This window comes from Carassius auratus, unplaced genomic scaffold, assembly GCF_003368295.1.
Source record: "Carassius auratus strain Wakin unplaced genomic scaffold, ASM336829v1 scaf_tig00216683, whole genome shotgun sequence".
Lineage (NCBI taxonomy): Eukaryota > Metazoa > Chordata > Actinopteri > Cypriniformes > Cyprinidae > Carassius > Carassius auratus.
In genome coordinates, this window is record NW_020528691.1 from 52,728 (window position 1) to 70,641 (window position 17,914).

The 17,914-nt window shown below is 40.2% G+C and overlaps 1 protein-coding gene across 1 annotated transcript in view; it reads right to left on the minus strand.

Moving 5' to 3' along the window:
* Window positions 1-988: 988 nt before the first annotated feature.
* The window catches only part of LOC113098810 (uncharacterized), a 167,310-nt gene continuing 150,384 nt past the window's right edge, over window positions 989-17,914 (minus strand). The window contains exons 5-11 of the mRNA XM_026263902.1: window positions 5,470-5,556; window positions 5,313-5,357; window positions 4,615-4,695; window positions 4,324-4,352; window positions 4,013-4,081; window positions 1,411-1,479; window positions 989-1,236 (exon numbers count right to left, since the gene is read on the minus strand). Of these exons, the coding sequence (XP_026119687.1) occupies window positions 1,162-1,236; window positions 1,411-1,479; window positions 4,013-4,081; window positions 4,324-4,352; window positions 4,615-4,695; window positions 5,313-5,357; window positions 5,470-5,556 (455 nt within the window). The 3' untranslated portion in view covers window positions 989-1,161. The remainder of the gene's footprint in view (window positions 1,237-1,410; window positions 1,480-4,012; window positions 4,082-4,323; window positions 4,353-4,614; window positions 4,696-5,312; window positions 5,358-5,469; window positions 5,557-17,914) is intronic.

Consider the following 17,914-nt stretch of genomic DNA (forward strand, 5'->3'; position numbering starts at 1 on the left):
AGCAGAGTTCACTTTATAATACTTTTAACATAAATAGAGCTTTGCAATAGACTTCTGAGTGTGACAGCAGTATATGCAAAATTCTAAACGTGCATTAAAGGGTTTGTTCACCCAAAAATCATAATTATGTTATTAATAACTCACCCTCATGTTGTTCCAAACCCGTAAGACCTCTGTTTATCTTTGGAACACAGTTTATGTTCCATGTCCAGAAAGGTAAGAAAAACATCATCAAAGTAGTCCATGTGACATCAGAGGGTCAGTTAGAATTTTCTGAAGCATCGAAAATACAGACTCGGTGTTCATCTTCAGTTCTCTCTTCACAGCAGTTCAGTCAGTGTACTGTTTGAGTAAATGAATTACTCTGAATTACTCCGTTTAAAACGATTCAGTTCAATTTGTTGAACTGGTTCAAAAAGATCCGGTTACATCGAGTGATTCGTTCACGAACCGGATACATCACAAACTGCTTTGTTTTGAACTTTCTCACAACAGACACAGAAGAGAAGACAATGCTGAATAAAGTCATAGTTTTTGCAATTTTTGGACCAAAATGTATTTTCGATGCTTCAACAAATTCTAACTGACCCTCTGATGTCACATGGACTACTTTGATGATGTTTTTCTTACCTTTCTGGACATGGACAGTAGACAATAGTTATTTATTTTTCATTGGCTCAAGTTAAAAAAATATAAATCTGAATCATTACCCTATTTTATTTTTTTTATTGGATGAATGAAAACACTATATGTTTTATTCGCACCAACAATATTTGATTTGAACATTTTGGAATAATCTATTTATATAGCATACTTTTATTTAGTTTGTAAATAAAAACACTGGTACCATCTGTGTTTGTATTGAATGTAGGCTACTTACTGTGCAGTTTCTACAATTAAATTCAGATGGTTGCAGTTATTGTTTTCAATAGCCAAAAGCCAGTTTGGCATATTAAATACCAAATAAACATCTTGTTTATGCACACATTCCTTCTTTATTGTTTGTTGCTTAAAGATAAAAAACTGTTTGTTAAAATGTGAGAAATGTGATTTACAATGGGAATGAATGAAAGTCAATAATTAAAGGTTTATATTTCTCTGTGACTGATAATAGGAGGTCTCTGGAGGAGGTTTCTGATGGTTCTTGTTCACAAATGCATGTTAACTGAAGTCATCCTGAGGTCCAACTGTTGCTTGTGTGATAAAAGAATAAATCACTTCATCATCATCATGAACCTGCATGAACATCACAAATATTGTCAAACAAGAAGCAAGTGTTTACACACAAATTATAAGTATAGCATGATGTTAGAGCCTAGAAATAAAACCGTTATAGGTGTACAAACTGTTAAGAGAAGGTGGATGGCGATAGTGGGCATCAACAGAAGAACAGGGAAGTGTTTTACTCACCTTGTTATTTTTAGCTCTGCTTTTATGGTTTGTGCCAATCTCAGTATAAGTCACATCATCTTTCTGCTCCTAAACATTAATGTTAACATACTGAAGTTATGATTGAATCAGTTGTTTCCAATATTTTTATTCCCAGTCAACACGTGAGATCATGCGATAATCACAGTGACATCACAGGATCCTCATACTGCGATCCTCACAGTGTCTAATACATGAGCTCATTATGGATTCAGTTTTGACCAGGTTGTAAGGAGGCAGTTTAAATATCGTCCAGTGTGAATAAGATAATCTACATCTATAAGATTCCTAAATGTCTTGCATTCCTAAATGTTCAAGTCATCCCGAAAAGCCTGCAATACAAGCCTTTTGGATTGATGCGTCAATTAAATGGTTTTGCTTTAAATACTGTGTCAGTCGTTGTGCCAACACACTGAATAATATATTGCCGTCAATGTTCAGCAGGTTTATCTGGCAGAAAGGTTCAATTGAGGGTGAGTTCTTTTCTTTTGGGATGAACACACATCACACTCTTCGTCAGGCTTTCGGCATGATTTGCTTCTCCCTTGACACTTTCATATTTTTCCACAGAATTTTCAAAACATCTGGAGCATTCTTATAAACACTATACGGTACGCCATTAGGACCTGGTGCAAATGCCGATCTTGCTTTTTACACTGCCTGCTTCAACTCATTCAGCTTAGGAGGGCTGATATCAGACTGATGTTGTGGTGCTGATATTGGTGGGTTGTCAGTGGGTACAGCTATTGGTTCATCTTATTTATTTTATTTTATTTTATTTTTTATCACTATTGATTTTTCTCAAATGCTCTTCAACTGGATCTTTTCATGTTTTCAGGGATCCACTCTTCTCCTTCCTGAATATGACGTTCACTTAAAACTTAACTTAAACTTAAACAACTTAAAACAAACTTAAAAGGGTCTTTTAAAAATCGGTTCTTGCTTTTCCTTTCTTCTTCCAGTGCATCCATAGGCTTTTTTAGTCGTTAACTTTGTCCCTGGCTTTAGGTTGTATATCACTATTTATGATTTGTTATACTTACCAAATCAATAGATTACATATGATTACACTAACTCGGAATCATATTTCAGTACAGGCATGTTTTGTAGAAGCATGGATGCTAGATTTGTTTAATATTTAGTTTAATTAATAGTTATTTTCACCTGTAAGGATGTTAGCAACTGATTGCAATGACGTATTGTTTTCAGTGTTTCAGGATGTGTCAAGTCTTTCCAAGGGGACAAAGAAATCGAAGTTCAGAAATAAAAATGAGTCACCAAAACGACACCGGAAGCAGAATGCATCTGTTTATTTTAAATTTTTGTCAAAAGCCAACACTAAACTGAAAATAGCTCAGAATGTGCTCCGGTTGTATTGTAAACAATGACATCCTCTATATTGCTTATCAATAATCAATATTAATGAAGAAGATCACGCAGATGATATGGTATGTTTGTTTGTTGTTGTCTTTTAGATATGCTGTTGCTTGTAAATGCTACTGCTTCTGTTAGATTTTAATATACAGTTTTATTCTGATTAAAACTTTAATACAGCACAGCAACCATACACATGTCCATGTATAACCATTACATCCCTTTGTTGCATGTTCCAGACGGCGGAGTTTACCTGGGTTTGTGACATAACGGACCTGGGAAGAAGCTCCTTGTAGTCCCTTACCAGCCGTTTTAGTAGGCATTAAACGGCCAGAATTTTATTATTTATTAGAATTAACTATATCTCTGTTTGCATTGAACGTTCAGCGCTGCAATGTTGCAGATATTGTTTATGTTCAAACAGCAACATAACTAACATTAAAAAAGTGAAATTGCAATCATCCACCCCTTTAAATTTCACCCTATTGTAATTTTTTTCTGAAGTAAATAACCTTATTAACAAATATTCCCAAGCTGTTTTATTTAAGCTAATACTTGGAAATTGTTGAAAGTTTTCATGTCCATTTATTAGTCCATTTGTAGCACACAAGCCACTCAATTATTGCAGCGTTTGTGCTTTGTTACTACAAAGTCTCAGTCTTTAAACATCGAACAATAAATGTGTTTTTTTTTCTGTGTACCCCTCATGCCACCCCCTATATACTTTATTAACAAGTAACTAAGACTTTACAACAAGGTTCGATTAGTTAATGTTAGTTAATGTAGCCTATTAAAGTATATTATTATTGTAAAGTACCATGTAAAGAATGTACTTTGAGCGTTCACTTGAAAATTATTAATGGATTGATACGAATCATACACAAGCTTTATGAGCAAAAATTACAGTTTAAAAAATGCAAGTGATCACGCTGATGCCTCCATGTCCTGCAGAAAGTCTGCTTTAGCATCCACTGCATGATTGGATATGCACCTAAAGCAGGATTTATACTCTCGCCTGGCTGTGCTTCGTGAACCTCCGCTGACTGCGCGCACCTTTGCACACGGATGAGGCCTTTATACACGCACGCACACCGAATTTTGAATTTGCATGCGCTGTGACCTCACGCTGACCATAGCAGTCTATAAGCAGACAGTGAGTGTGCAGATGAGAATCATGTGAGCTCATGTTTTTTTATCATGTTTTACTCACCTTGTTATTTTTGGCTTCGATTTTCCAGTTTGTGTCAATCTCAGTGTAAGTCGCATCATCTTTCTGCTCCTAAACATTAATGGAAACAGTGAAGTTATGATTGCATCAGTTGAGTCCATTTTATTTATTGTTATGTGACATTTAAAAAGAAACAGTAAACGTACTAACTTTTCATTCAGCTGATGCATTTATCTAACCTGACTAATAAAAGTACAGATAACTGAGACCTTCTGCTCTGGAGCAGTGATTATAGACGTAATAATAGCTAGCTAATGTATCAATCATGAGTCATGAGTCATTATGATACTTACCACAGAGTCATTAGTCCCTTTTCTGTTATCTGAAAAATAATGGGAATATTTATGAGAGCTCACCAACAAAAATAATGCAATCAATGATTTATAAAAGTCTAGATTAATTATAAAAGTGTAGATGAATTATAATGCAGATAATACATTTCATGTTAGTTTGTAGATTACTGTTCACTCAAGCCAAACATTTGATCACACACATTTAACATCACATCCTAGCAGATTTCTGTGATGAAACTGAAACTGATGATCTCTTAATACGTGTAAATGATTTAAACTCGAAATACTCACCAGCTCTTTTTTTGCGAACCACCCAAAGAATAACAGCAGTAACCAGAACAGCTAACGCAGAAGCAGCAACAATCACGATTACTGATGGAGAGAATATAGAGAGACACATTCAGATTCAGATGAAAACAACAGCAGAACATCTACTGTATATCACAGATATAAAAACAACTACTACGACAGATACATAAAATCATAAGTAACATGATTGTTTAGGATAGTTTGGAGACTTGATATCTCATTGACATGATGAAATAATTCTGGATTGGTGGATTGGTGTTGATGTACAAGAGACATGACATGAAGTCAAAGTTATGATCAGCTGTTATAACATCTCCACAGAGAATCTGTTGTATATTTAGAGACTGATTCTAGAAGAACAACAGAATGTGAATAAAACCACTGAAATCACCCACAAACACACAGAAACTGACATCAGTGCTTTTGCTGATTTTATAGAGGAAGGTTTTTTTAGTTCAGATTCACCATATTCAACAACTATATTTTAATGCATGAACACAAAATAAATCTTACAGACATTCCCTTCGCAGGACTGAATTTGATTTATTACAACTGTTATTTTACAGCAGCTCCATATCAGTGTAACTCTCTGTTGAGGTGATGTATAACACAAATGTAATTAATAAGAGCTCACTAAGTGATCACTAAACCACTGAGCTGAGTAAGACATATAGAAATACCTCTCTGTGTAGCTGTTGTCTCGGGGGTTTGAGGAGTCTGGTTCTCTGTATAACGAGGAGGATTTCAGTTCTGATGCATCATATTTGATCAAATACATCTTAGCTCTGTTTGACTTCATTGTTCATCGACTGCTGATGTGTGTCAGTGATCATGTACCTTGTTCTGTAGAAGCTGCTGTAGTTTGACTTGCTTTCTTCTCAGAGTTTGAGCTGCTGACTGGAATCAGTGTTGAATCAGCTGAAGCTGCAGAAGAAGAATGATCAGAATATTATTATTATTATTATTATAAATACACTACTAAAAACTGAAAGTAAGACTCAGGCAGCTCAGGCAGAAGTTATTAATACCTCATTTATATGAGAGTGAAACACAGTGAGCTGCAGACAATAAACCTTCAGTTTGTTCTGAATCAATGACATATAGACTCTTCTGAAACTGATTAACCTCTTAACTGCCCCCCTCTTAACCCCCCTTTCTGAACATAGAGATGAAAGTGTGCTATTCAAACTTAAATTGTTATAATTCATGAATGTTTTGAAATACATACTTGAGGTTGGTCTCTTTTTTAAAGAAGACAATCAGAAGAAAAGAAAATGAAAGTATAAAAAAGTTATAGAAGTTTGCATTTATTAAACTGTTTTTATTTTATACTATATAAAATAAATATTTTATGGAAATAGGTTTAAAAAAAACAAGGTTCCTATACAATTTTGTTCAGGTGTGATATATTACATTGCCACCGGGTGCCATACAAACTTCACTGTTTTTTTAATGCATTTTTGTATAACAAATGTATAAGTTTCTCTCTCAATATTACTTATATCACACAAAAATAGAATCTTGATAATCAGACCTTTCCAATGATATGTATTTTGTCAAGATTATAAATATTTGATTTGAAAAGACTGTAATAAATTTTGTAATATGACACCGTCACTAAGGGGATGAGCCTGCTAAAAGATTTTACCTTTTCATTGCAATGTACAAATTGGAAATTGTTTTATCAGGATGAATTTTGAGGTTTTAATCTTTCAAATGATATATACCTCATGATGATTACCAAAACATGATAGAAAAAAGTAAACGTAAAATATTTTTTATAAATGTAATTATCAATGAAGATTCGGGAGGAGCGCGTCAGATACTTAGCCTAATCATCACAGGTGGACCACAATCAAGTAATCAATCCCACAGTATAAATATCGCTGACTTACCTCTATCCATTGACGGTTTATCAGCATGCTGGTTCGCTTCGTCAGTCACCTTATCACAGACCCAATTTTCGTACCAACGAAGAGCGCTAAACAGGGGATTTATAAGACCTGCTGCTTTTGCCGGACCCGAGATCATTTCTACCCAGCCAAACACGGCCGTCGAGCAGCATTAAGCGTCATCGCGACAGCTGCTATCCTCGCCAAGCCACACATCGTGGCCAATAGACCGTGCAACTCCAAGCTCGTCTTGCTCGATACACGATCGTGCCGCCCGAGACCGAGCTCTCGTCGAGCGCTGGACTGCAGCAGAAAGAATCCAACCACGGCTCAGTTTTTCACCACGGCGTTCCGGCCGAGTGGCAGTTTGAGGCCGCTTCCTCTAGCGGCGCAGACTAATACATTTCCAGGCGAAGACGCTAAAAAAAAAAAAAACAGGTTCTTCTTTTTCTTCATTGGATCTTTACGGCAGTTTGCGTTCAAAGTGTTGCATCTAAAAGCAGTTTTGCGGCTAAAGTTTTGTTAAACTACGTCTTGACGTAGTTCCGTCTTCTTCTAGTAGCGTTTTATGGCGGTTTTGGCAAACCAACGTAAAGGTGCATTACCGCCACCCGCTGATCCGGGGTGTTGATCCCGCATATATTTGGACTACAGATACACCGTTCCGTCGGATGATGATGCCACTTTTTAACCACGAAGCCAAAGGCATTAGGTTAGATTATTGTAATGCCTCGTTCTCAGGCCTTCCAGCTAAATCGTTGAGCAAGCTTCAGTATTCTGCCGCACGCTTGTACTTCTCCTCGCGAACACATTACACCGGTTCTTTCACAATTACACGGGCTTCCCGTAAACGTGAGAATTGATTTTAAAATTTCTATCTTAACATACTAGGCACTTCATGGGACTGCACCTGAGTATCTTTGTGAACTCATCAGTCCTTATATTCCATCACGCTCTCTTCGCTCTAGTAACTCTCTTTCACTTCACCAGCCATAATGTGAGCTAAAGACCATGGGGGAAAGCGCCTTTTCATATAAAGCCCCTAAGCTATGGAATGTACTTCTACACGTCAGATATGCACCTATGTTGGGCGATTTTAAAAAGTTGATTAAGTCACATTTATCCAAGACTGTCTGTCTTTAATGAATTGTTGTATTGCTTTTGGCGTTTGTTTCTACAAATAAAATGCATTATTATTATTATTATTATTATTATTATTATTATTATTATTATTATTATTGTTACATTCGCCTTACCGCGCACGTTTAAACCTCGCCGAAATGATACAGACATAAGTTCTAAAAAAAAAAAAAGAAAAAAAAAAAAAAAAAAAAAAAAAGTGCCTGCTAAATGCTTAATTTAATTTAAAATTTTAATTTCCATGCAAGTCTTCTGGTAGGACCAAATCATTTAGGGACCTATTTTACCATTCACTGGCGTGATCACTCAAAATTAATCTAAAACGCATCTGCCCTCGTGTTTAGATGCAGGATAGCAAGTGTGAGTAAAATTACCATCGCCTTTTAAGGACCGTAATACGGAAAACCGGAAAGTAAATCTCTTTAGAAACCACTTGGAAGCGAATAGCACATAACTGCTGTTAACCCATTTGCTGCAAGCATCGCCAACGGCCCCAGTCTACGTTTCATTTTCACAGCACGTTAAACATCACTCTCTTACTTGATCTGGATAAACCGCGCATCAATATAAGTCCAAAGACTTTGGCTTTCATATTTGACCAATATTTCGCTAAAACATAATTCCAGTGATTAATTTTCCATCATGTCAGGAAAACTATTCCTGAACGGTAAACGTCAAAGTGTTAGCTCGTGGACAAATGTTGATCATGGATCTAGTCAGAAAGAATCATGAACAGAAACATCTTTATTTTGGGTATATAATTTCTGCCTCCATGCCAAAAATAGGGGGTGTCTGGTAAGGGGTTAACGTTACTGCTATAATCATGTCTTTCGGTACAACGCCTTACAAGACTAAAAACATGCTCAATCGTTTCCAAAAGCCTCTGTTTCCACAGTCCATAATACAACGTGAAAACAGCGTTCCAAACGTATCCGCTCGGGAGTCCGTCTAAAGAGCCCGGAGGCCAAATGAGAGGAAAGATGCTTTTCCAACAGGAACATAATAAGGTGGACAAGGCCTGAGGAATTGTCAAATCAGGCAACAAATTGCTAAGCTGGTAACACAGTAGGCTACCCATCCATTTTTAGCTTGCCCCATCAAATATTACTAACACTTTTTACTCTTCCCACAGCCAACATCTACAGCAGCCGAAGCAAGTAGCCTTTTATGTACCTCCTCACTGCCGCAGCAGCGTCTGCTCCCGCAGGAGCCTTTCCTGTACCTCCCCACCGCCACTGCAGTGTCTGCTCCCGCAGGAGCCTTCCTGTATCTCTCCACTGCCGCAACAGTATCTGCTCCCGCAGGAGCCTTTCCCGTTCTCCCCACTGCCACAGCAGTGTCTGCTCCCGCAGGAGCCTTTCCTATACCTCCTCACTGCCGCGCAGTGTCTGCTCCCGCAGGAGCCTTCCTACACCTCCTCACTGCCGCGCAGTGTCTGCTCCCGCAGGAGCCTTTCCTATACCTCCTCACTGCCGCGCAGTGTCTGCTCCCTCAGGAGCCTTTCCTATACCGCCTCACTGCCGCGCAGTGTCTGCTCCCGCAGGAGCCTTCCTACACCTCCTCACTGCCGCGCAGTGTCTGCTCCCGCAGGAGCCTTTCCTATACCTCCACACTGCCGTAGCAGTGTCTGCTCCCGCAGGAGCCTTTCCCGTTCTCCCCACTGCCGTAGCAGCGTCTGCTCCCGCAGGAGCCTTTCCTACACCTAAATATATAAAAAAAAAAAAAATAAAAAATAAAAAAATACCACACATCACCTCCGCCTAAAGGCATGCCATGCATCCGAGGTTGCGGTGATAGCATCATGTATCGACAATAGCCAAGACGATATTAGGCCCATTTTCCAACCAACGTTTTTTTTATAATAATCATTAGGCGGCCTACCTTAAATCGGCTATCAACCGCTCCGTTATCCCATCTCAGCACTGCATTTCCCGCTCGCCCGTGCTCTCAAAGGATGATGTGAGCCCGTAGGTTTAAAAAAAAAAAAAAAAAAATACATGAACTAGCAGTATTTAAATATAGTATTTATACTTAATACCAGTGTATCAGTACGTCCGAAAGTATATTTTTTGATTATTGGTGATTCCATAGGCTCTTTTCGTGCACCTGCATGGTCAAAATGGTAAATAGTAAGCTCAGACAGTATAAAGAATCTTTCTCTTACTCCACCCATGCACAATTACATCGTCGATATGTACCATCGATCTCACGTGCTGACAATGACCACATCGCCGATACATGGCACCTATTTGGGGTACACTGGCACAGGAAATCCAATTTATTTTTGCACGTTTAATTTCGGATACTATGACTGCACCAAGATTTTTTCTGACTCATTATCGGAAGCAGCTCATTGGATTTGCTAAACAATTATTCAAGTAAGCCTCACAGCGTCTACCGTCGTAGACAAATAAATCATCTTTAGTATCGAACTCCCTGCCAGGCCCTGCAAGAGGGCTCCCGGTTGAACCAACCTTTGCCTTCTCCGTTCAACTATCAGCAAAGCTTTCTCGTTTGACATATTAAAATCCTGCCAGATGCTTTCCCACTTAAGCAATCTTGGACTTTCCATCCGACCACCAGCGAAGCTTACCCGATTAAAATAGGCCGATTAACCGATAAAAAAAAAAAAAAAAAAAAAAAAAAAAAAAAAAACGACATTTACCTATCGAACACCAATGAGTACATTGCAGCCCAAACAAATTTTCCCTCCGATGGCAAGATGTACCCATCCAATACCGCAAGTTACGCTTTCGCCGAACACCAACGGGCTCTTCGCAGATAAAACAATCTAAATTTTCCCTCCGATGGCTGGAGAGACTACCCATCTGGTGTCGCAAATTTTAATAAATATAATAAATAAAAATAAAAAATAAATATAGAAAATAAATAAATTAATAAATAAAAAGACACCGGATGCTGGCCATAGCCTCCGGACCAGATAACCTTACCTTTTTCAATCCTATGGCCGGCAAGGCTTCTCTCTTCGATGCCAAGAGCTTGCGCTCCCATCGGATGCTGACGAGAGCCTCCCGGCCAGACAACCTCACCTTTTCCATTCTGCGGCCAGCAAGGCTTACCCGTTCGTTGCCAGGAGCTCACACTCCCTTCGGACGTAGGTGAAAGCCCCCGGCTACCTGCTTTGCCATTCTGTCTTACGTACGGAGAGGTTTACCCATCCATTGCACGGAGTCAGGGCTCCCATTGAATGTAGGTGAGAGCTTCCCGGCTAGACAACCTTACCTTTTCCGTCCTTTGGCCAGCGAGGCTTAACCGTTCTATACGGGAGCTAAGCTCCTGTCGGACGAAGGTAAGAGCCTCCCGGCCGGACAACCTTTTCCGTCTTTCAGCCAGAGAGGTTTACCCGTTCGATTCCTGGAGCTAAGCTCCTATCGGACGTCGGTCCGAGCCTCCCGGCTAGACAACCTGACCTTTTCCACCCTCGGCCAGTGAGGCTTACCCGTCCGATGCGAGTGCTCCCATTGGACGCTGGCGACAGCCTCCTGGCCAGCCAACCACGACCTTACCGCGTGGTTTAGGTTACAAACCTACAAGCAAGCTGTTCAAATGCTGCAAGTACCAAACACACAATAAACTCTCCTTCCTTCCTATGGTCGCCAAGGCTAACCCGTCTCTTGCCGGGAGTAGCAAACTCCCTTAAAACGCCGACGACAGCCTAACGACCACACAAACTTACCTTTTCCATCCTACGGCCTGCGAGGCTCACCCAGTTTTGTCCCCGCCGGACGCTGGCAAGAGCCTCCTGGCCACCTATCGTTACCTTTTCTGTCCGCCATCCGGAGAGGCTTACCCGTTCGATGCGTGTGCTCCCTTCGGACGCCGGCGAGAGCCTCCCGGTTAGACAACCTTACCTTTTCCTTTTCTATGGTCAGCGAGGCTTACCCGTTCGATGTGTGTGCTCCCTTCTGACGCTGGCGAGAGCCTCCTGGACAGACTTGCTTTACGTTTCCACTCTACGGTCGGCGAGGCTTACCCGTTCGATGTGTGTGCTCCCTTCGGACGTCGGTAACAGTCTCTCGGCCACGCAACTTACCTTTCCATTTGACGGTAGGCGAGGCTTAACCGTCCGACGCTACGAGTCTCGTCCTCTCGCCAAATCCTGCAAAAAAAAAAAAAAAAAAAAAAAAAGCTACCCTCAGCTACTCTCACATCTTTTAACCCCGTCTGGCGAGGCTTACCCGTTCGATGTTCTGAGTTAGAGGCCCCATCGGATGCTGCGAGAGTCCTCCCAGTCGGGTTTTCCTTTCCAACCCTCCCCGTCCGCCGAGGCTTACCCGTCTGTCGCGTGTGCTCCCTTCAGACGTCTGGCGAGAGTCTCCCGGACGGGCCTATGCTTGCCAGCCGCAAGCGAGTCTCATCCATCCGATGCCGTGAGTCGGGATCTCCCTTCGGATGTTGCCAGAGTCCTCCTTGTCGGCTAGCCCAAAAGCTTTTTATCTGCCAAACCGAGAGGACCCAGACGTCCGTCATCCTGAGTCTCAATCTCCTGTCGGAGGCTTCATGGGCCCTCTCGGTCAGCGTTAGGCCCTTCACCCACTGAATAGCAGGGGCTATCAGCCAGTAGGGCCCGTACGCCGACACCGTGACCTATTCCGGTCGAGGCAACTCGGGTCCTCCCGGTCGGGCACCACAACCACGCTGCTCCTCCTCATCGGCCGGTAGGGCTCACCGTTCCAACGCCAAAAAGCTCCAGTTGAGCATCGGCCCGAGCCCTACCGACCGGGCGCCAACAACCACGTAGTTCACTAGCTGCAGCCGGTAGGGCCTACTCTCCCAACTCCCATGTCGCTCCCTCCGGAGTACGTAGGCCCTTCCAGCCTGCCAACGAGATGACTTCTCAGAAACCAAATCAGCCCCCGCCAGTACTCTGCTTTTATGGGGGGGCATTCTTTAAACTGGCGGCTGTCCTCTTGTACATTTGCCTTTTTGGGGGGTACTCTAGGTTCGGGCAATTCCCGAGCTCGGAGCCCTTCCCCGGACAGCACGCCAAATACGCATACCATACCTCAGCTAATTATATGTAAGCGTGAACTAGTGAAATGTAATTATCAATGAAGATTCGGGAGGAGCGCGTCAGATACTTAGCCTAATCATCACAGGTGGACCACAATCAAGTAATCAATCCCACAGTATAAATATCGCTGACTTACCTCTATCCATTGACGGTTTATCAGCATCCCTCCTCCACCCCATCTCCTCACTTCAAGTTCACTTTACAATATACGGGGAAGGGGGGGTACTCTAGGTTCGGGCAATTCCCGAGCTCGGAGCCCTTCCCCGGACAGCACGCCAAATACGCATACCATACCTCAGCTAATTATATGTAAGCGTGAACTAGTGAACTCCTGTTATGATGTCTATGTTTGGAGGTGCACTCTCGTCATAACTTAATATATTACTGTCTTTATATAATTCTTAACAACAAACAGTGGTAAAATATCTATTTAGGAGTCTTATATAGTTTGTGATGATCTGATCAGGATTTAATCATAATATACTGAAGTGAGCGTGTGTCAGTTTGCGGGGTTAAAGAAATGTAGTGTTGTTATCTGAACACATGTCAGTGTATCTGAGTGAGGTCTTCAGGTCACAGTAAACATTGATCTTAACAGCTGATTCTGGACCTGCTTGTGTAGGAGCTGCAGCTGATTTAGAGCTGGTGACTGGAGACGGTGGCTTTGTTTTGCTTGGAGCTGGAAAAGATGAATGTTCAGATACGTCACAGACTACCATCATATTTAAATGACTGATGATTAATTGTTCATATAAATCATTTACTTGGATACTTGACAGTATATGTGGCTGAGGTCTTCAGTTGATCTCTGTGTTTAAGCTGACATCTCCACTCTCTGTTGTGATCTTCATTCAGGAGTGTTGTAGTCAGAGAGATGTTACACTGTTCTGAGGAGAATGAGATCTGAAATCTGGAGTCTGTCTGCAGATTCACACCGGCCTGATTCACCCAGATCAGATCAAGACCATCAGAACGGACTGAAGTATCACAAGAGACTCGATCATCATTATATAACTGACAGGAGAGAGTCAGAGAGCGGCCTGATCTGATCTCAGACTGTGAGGATGATGAAGACACTGAAACAGAAAATCAGACAGAGATTACATGACAATATTACTGTTTAATTCAACATATAATCATAATATTCACAGAAACACTGACCATGAAGAACATGCAGATAAACACGTGCATCATCTACATAATGTGTTGTATTCACATATTGTCTGCAGGTGTATTCTCCACGATCTTCTTTTGTGACTTTCTTGATGTTCAGAGAGCAGTCAGAGCCCAGACTCAGTCTCTCGTGTCTCTCTATGTCAGTCTTCTTTATTCCTCCAGCAATCAGTTCAACTGACTCTGACGGTCTGTTATAGAGCCATGTAGTTGATGTGCAGCCAGAAAGAGTATTATTACAGGACAGACGGACATCTTCACCAGAACTGAAGAACACACGAGTCATGTCTGCTTCACTCATACCTACAGATAATAATAATAATAATAATAATAATAATAATAATAATAATAATAATAATAATAATGTGGGTTAATAACTTTTTGAGACAAAACATTTAGCTACTGTAACTGTGGGTTTAAAAATGAAAATATTTTCAATTTAGATGTTTTGAGAGATTAATAATATAATGTATTTATCACAATTATCCCCTTCAATTCAAATTTACCATTATTATTTCAAATCTATGACACTTATTGTCTTCTCACTACATCTAAAACACTGTCCACAGAGAAGGGTTCAATCATTCATATATATATATATATTATTATTATTATGAAAAATAGCTTGTTTGATCAAAAGCAACTCTTAATAATATCTCATATTAAATCAAAGTTGTTTTCCAGCACACACGTGTGTGTTTCATAAGGTTTTAAAGTTGTGTCCTCTCTTTCTGTCAGCAGCGTCAGATCTTGATTAAAATGTAAAATCATCAGGGAATCTGAGGGGCAGCTGTCTCTCTGAAGGACCCTCGTCACATTCCTCCCATATTTTTAGATAATTCTCCTGAAGCAGGTTCTGTTCGTGTCAGCAGAGAACTGCTTCATCAACTCTATTTGTATTGTGAAAGAAATACCAAATTTGTCAACACTTTCAGATATTTGTTGAGAAATTGTTTGTTGGAAATGTTAAAAACCAAAAGAGAAAAGTTGGGAGGTTGAATCAAAGTATAGTTCAATTTGTCTACAAGATTTTATTTTTTTTCAGTATTGCAGACTGTTTTGTCCCACTTTCTCAAGAATCATTGAAATACAGTTTGAATAAACTCTTTGTGTCCTGTGACCACAAAAAATGGCCATTCTGAAAAAGAGAGATACAAATTGCATGTTTAAATTAACTGTTTGTCTTTGTTCAGTTACTTCAGGAAACACCTTGTTGGTGCAGAGTAATGTCTCGAAGCTATTTTATTATAATAAAAGCGAGAGATAGTGATGACAACATTTGTGCTTGTTTCTCAGGGCTCTGATATTACTTTTCTTTTTAGGAGCACTGCTAAATAAAAAATAAATAAATTGGAGCACAGTCAAATAATTAAGGAGTACCTTCTTTATTCTTTAGTTGTGACTACGCTAATTTGTCCTGCTTAGTAAAACTGGCCCATAATGGTAATGTGGTCCTAATATTTTTTTATTATTTTTTTTTTTACCTTCCACATTTGTTATAAGGTTTGGTTTTCCACCTTCTTCAAAATAGAGTTTATGTTCAGCAGAAGACGGAAACTCATTAAGGTTTTAAAAAACTTTTAATTGAGTACATGAATCTATAAAAACAAAACACTAACTTATTTTAATTTGGGGGTGAATAATTCCTTTTAATGTTCATAAAACACCAAACAAAACAAGAAAAATCACTCAATACTCTTGACTGAAAAACTTTAAAACAATTGCTTTAATAGGAATCAGTGTATATTGTGTTTTATTTTTACTTCTGCTAAATACTATTGTACCTGAAAAAAAAAAAAAAAAAAAAAAAAAAAGATTATTATTATGTTGGCTTGGCAACATGCTATTTAAACTTCTTCTTTTCCTTTTTCTTCTTCTTCTTATTTTTCTGAGACTTAACGCTACACCTCCTAGGGCTTTAAAGCTACAAGCCCCAAACTCGGCCCCAAAGGGGTCTTACCCATAGACTTACATTGCCTGAGAAAAATTGCGCCCGTAGTTGCAATACCCGTTAGAGATTAAGGGGAGGAGTCGGATTTCGTTTCACTTTTAAACCGGTTAAAAATACAAGTTCAGGGCTCTCAAGTTTTGAACGGAGTTCAGAGTGAGACTTTTGCGGCGGCCGCGATGGTGGCAGGGGTTTGATGGGGATGACTATCTGATCTCATAAATGACACATATTCTTACAAATAAAATATTTATTTAATTCAGCATTTATTTGTGTGTGTGTGTGAGTGAGTAAGAGAGTGAGTGAGAGAGAGAGAGAGAAAATGGTCAGTGTTGTTTATTGTTTATTGTGTTATATAGCACTGTGGTTCCAGGCCAGCCATTTTTACTGTCATGATCGATGACAGGGTTCCATCAAGTGCTAAGCTGTTCCTGGTTTTGGTCTCGTTTAACCCCACCATGGACAAAACCCTCTCAGCATAGGCATTTGAATGCGGGAGCACCAACACTAATGCAGCTATTTTAGAAATCCTCCCTGCTTCTGTCCCTCACACCTTGATGGACACAGGAGTTTTCGTCTGCAGACTAAGCACCAAAAAGAGCTGGTGGTTCCCATTGTGATGAATGGCCATCGGGTTGACCACTCCTTCTTAAAGGAACACCTATAGGTGGCTGCTCTACTTAACCCTCTCTTTTTCCCTGTTTCCAGTGGGTTCTCCACTGTTTCCTCTATGGTGTCCTCCACAGTGTCTTCCATGGACCCATCCTCTACTGGCACCCTAATTGCCTCCTCCACTGTCTTCTCCACAGTCTCATCCTCTGACCTAGCCACCTTTTTAGGGAGCTGATCTTTTAGAGCAAAGCATGAAAGCTCCTTTGCCTCTTCCCCTGGCATCTTTGAAATAGATGAATGCAATAATTAATATTATACATTGGATAACATAATGAAATATCCTAGGCAAAACATTTTCAAAATGGGGACCAGGATGTTGTGCAGTAGAAATACAAGGAAGGAAAAAACTACAAATAATTCAAACTATAATGGGTACTGCCAACAAGTATTATGGATAGGCCTATTATAGAAGTCTCTTATATAAAACTGTCAAAGTAGCCCCCATCCCCTTCAATGTGTAACGTTAGCTATAAAAAAAATAATAGTGGGCTAATAATAGGCGCAAAAGCTACAGCCGACCATGTACGATGGCCAAAATTGCGTGTGTGTCGGGTTCATAATAACCATCAGACCAAAATATATCTTAGACTGTTTTAAAAAATATATTGAATAAAAAAATAATAATCATATAGTGAAAATAGGGGTCATTATCTTGGCAAGTCAATGGAGTTGAACAAAAACTGGGGGGAGGGGGGGGGTCACATATATTCCCCAGCATTGGTGCGATGACTTAGGCCTACTGTACTCATAGGATGTTCTTCTCCCACGTTGATATGTCTGTAGAAATTAGTTCGGCGACATGTAAATCATTTAAAATGTGACAGCCGCTGTCCTCTTCTGTAACCGTTACGTTACCTACTTAAGCGAGAGTCTGAATCTGTTTTGCGCACCAGCCTTTGGAAATCTTACCCAGATACAGCAATGCTATTTTCTGATTGGCTGATCGGTAGCTATATTTTTTATTCGATTAGCTGGTGCGTCTCAGGGCCGTCGGAGAACTCACTTGATTCCTCTACGTTACCTGTTTCACTGTTTAAAAAATAGCGCCGCAACTTGGTGGGCGTTATCCTCATAATGTCTCTGCGTGAGAAATACAAGGTGTGGCGTGTGAACAGGTTAAAATGCGTGGGTCTCACGCCTAATGCGTGAGACTTGAGAGCCCTGCAAGTAAATAATCCAATTTCCCTCAAACTGACAAGCTAAACCAACATATCTGATTATTACAGGGGTCAGGGCTCATTAATAATTTATTTCTGGGCAGAGAGCGGTCAGAAGATGAGAGAAGAATCAGCTGATGCTTAGCTCAGGCTTTCTCCACGGAGCTCACAACGAGCGAATTTATTCTTATTTAAGACCTTTTAAAATTAAATTATATCGGCAATTGCACGCAATCTACCCGTTAGAACACACCAAGAGCTAAAT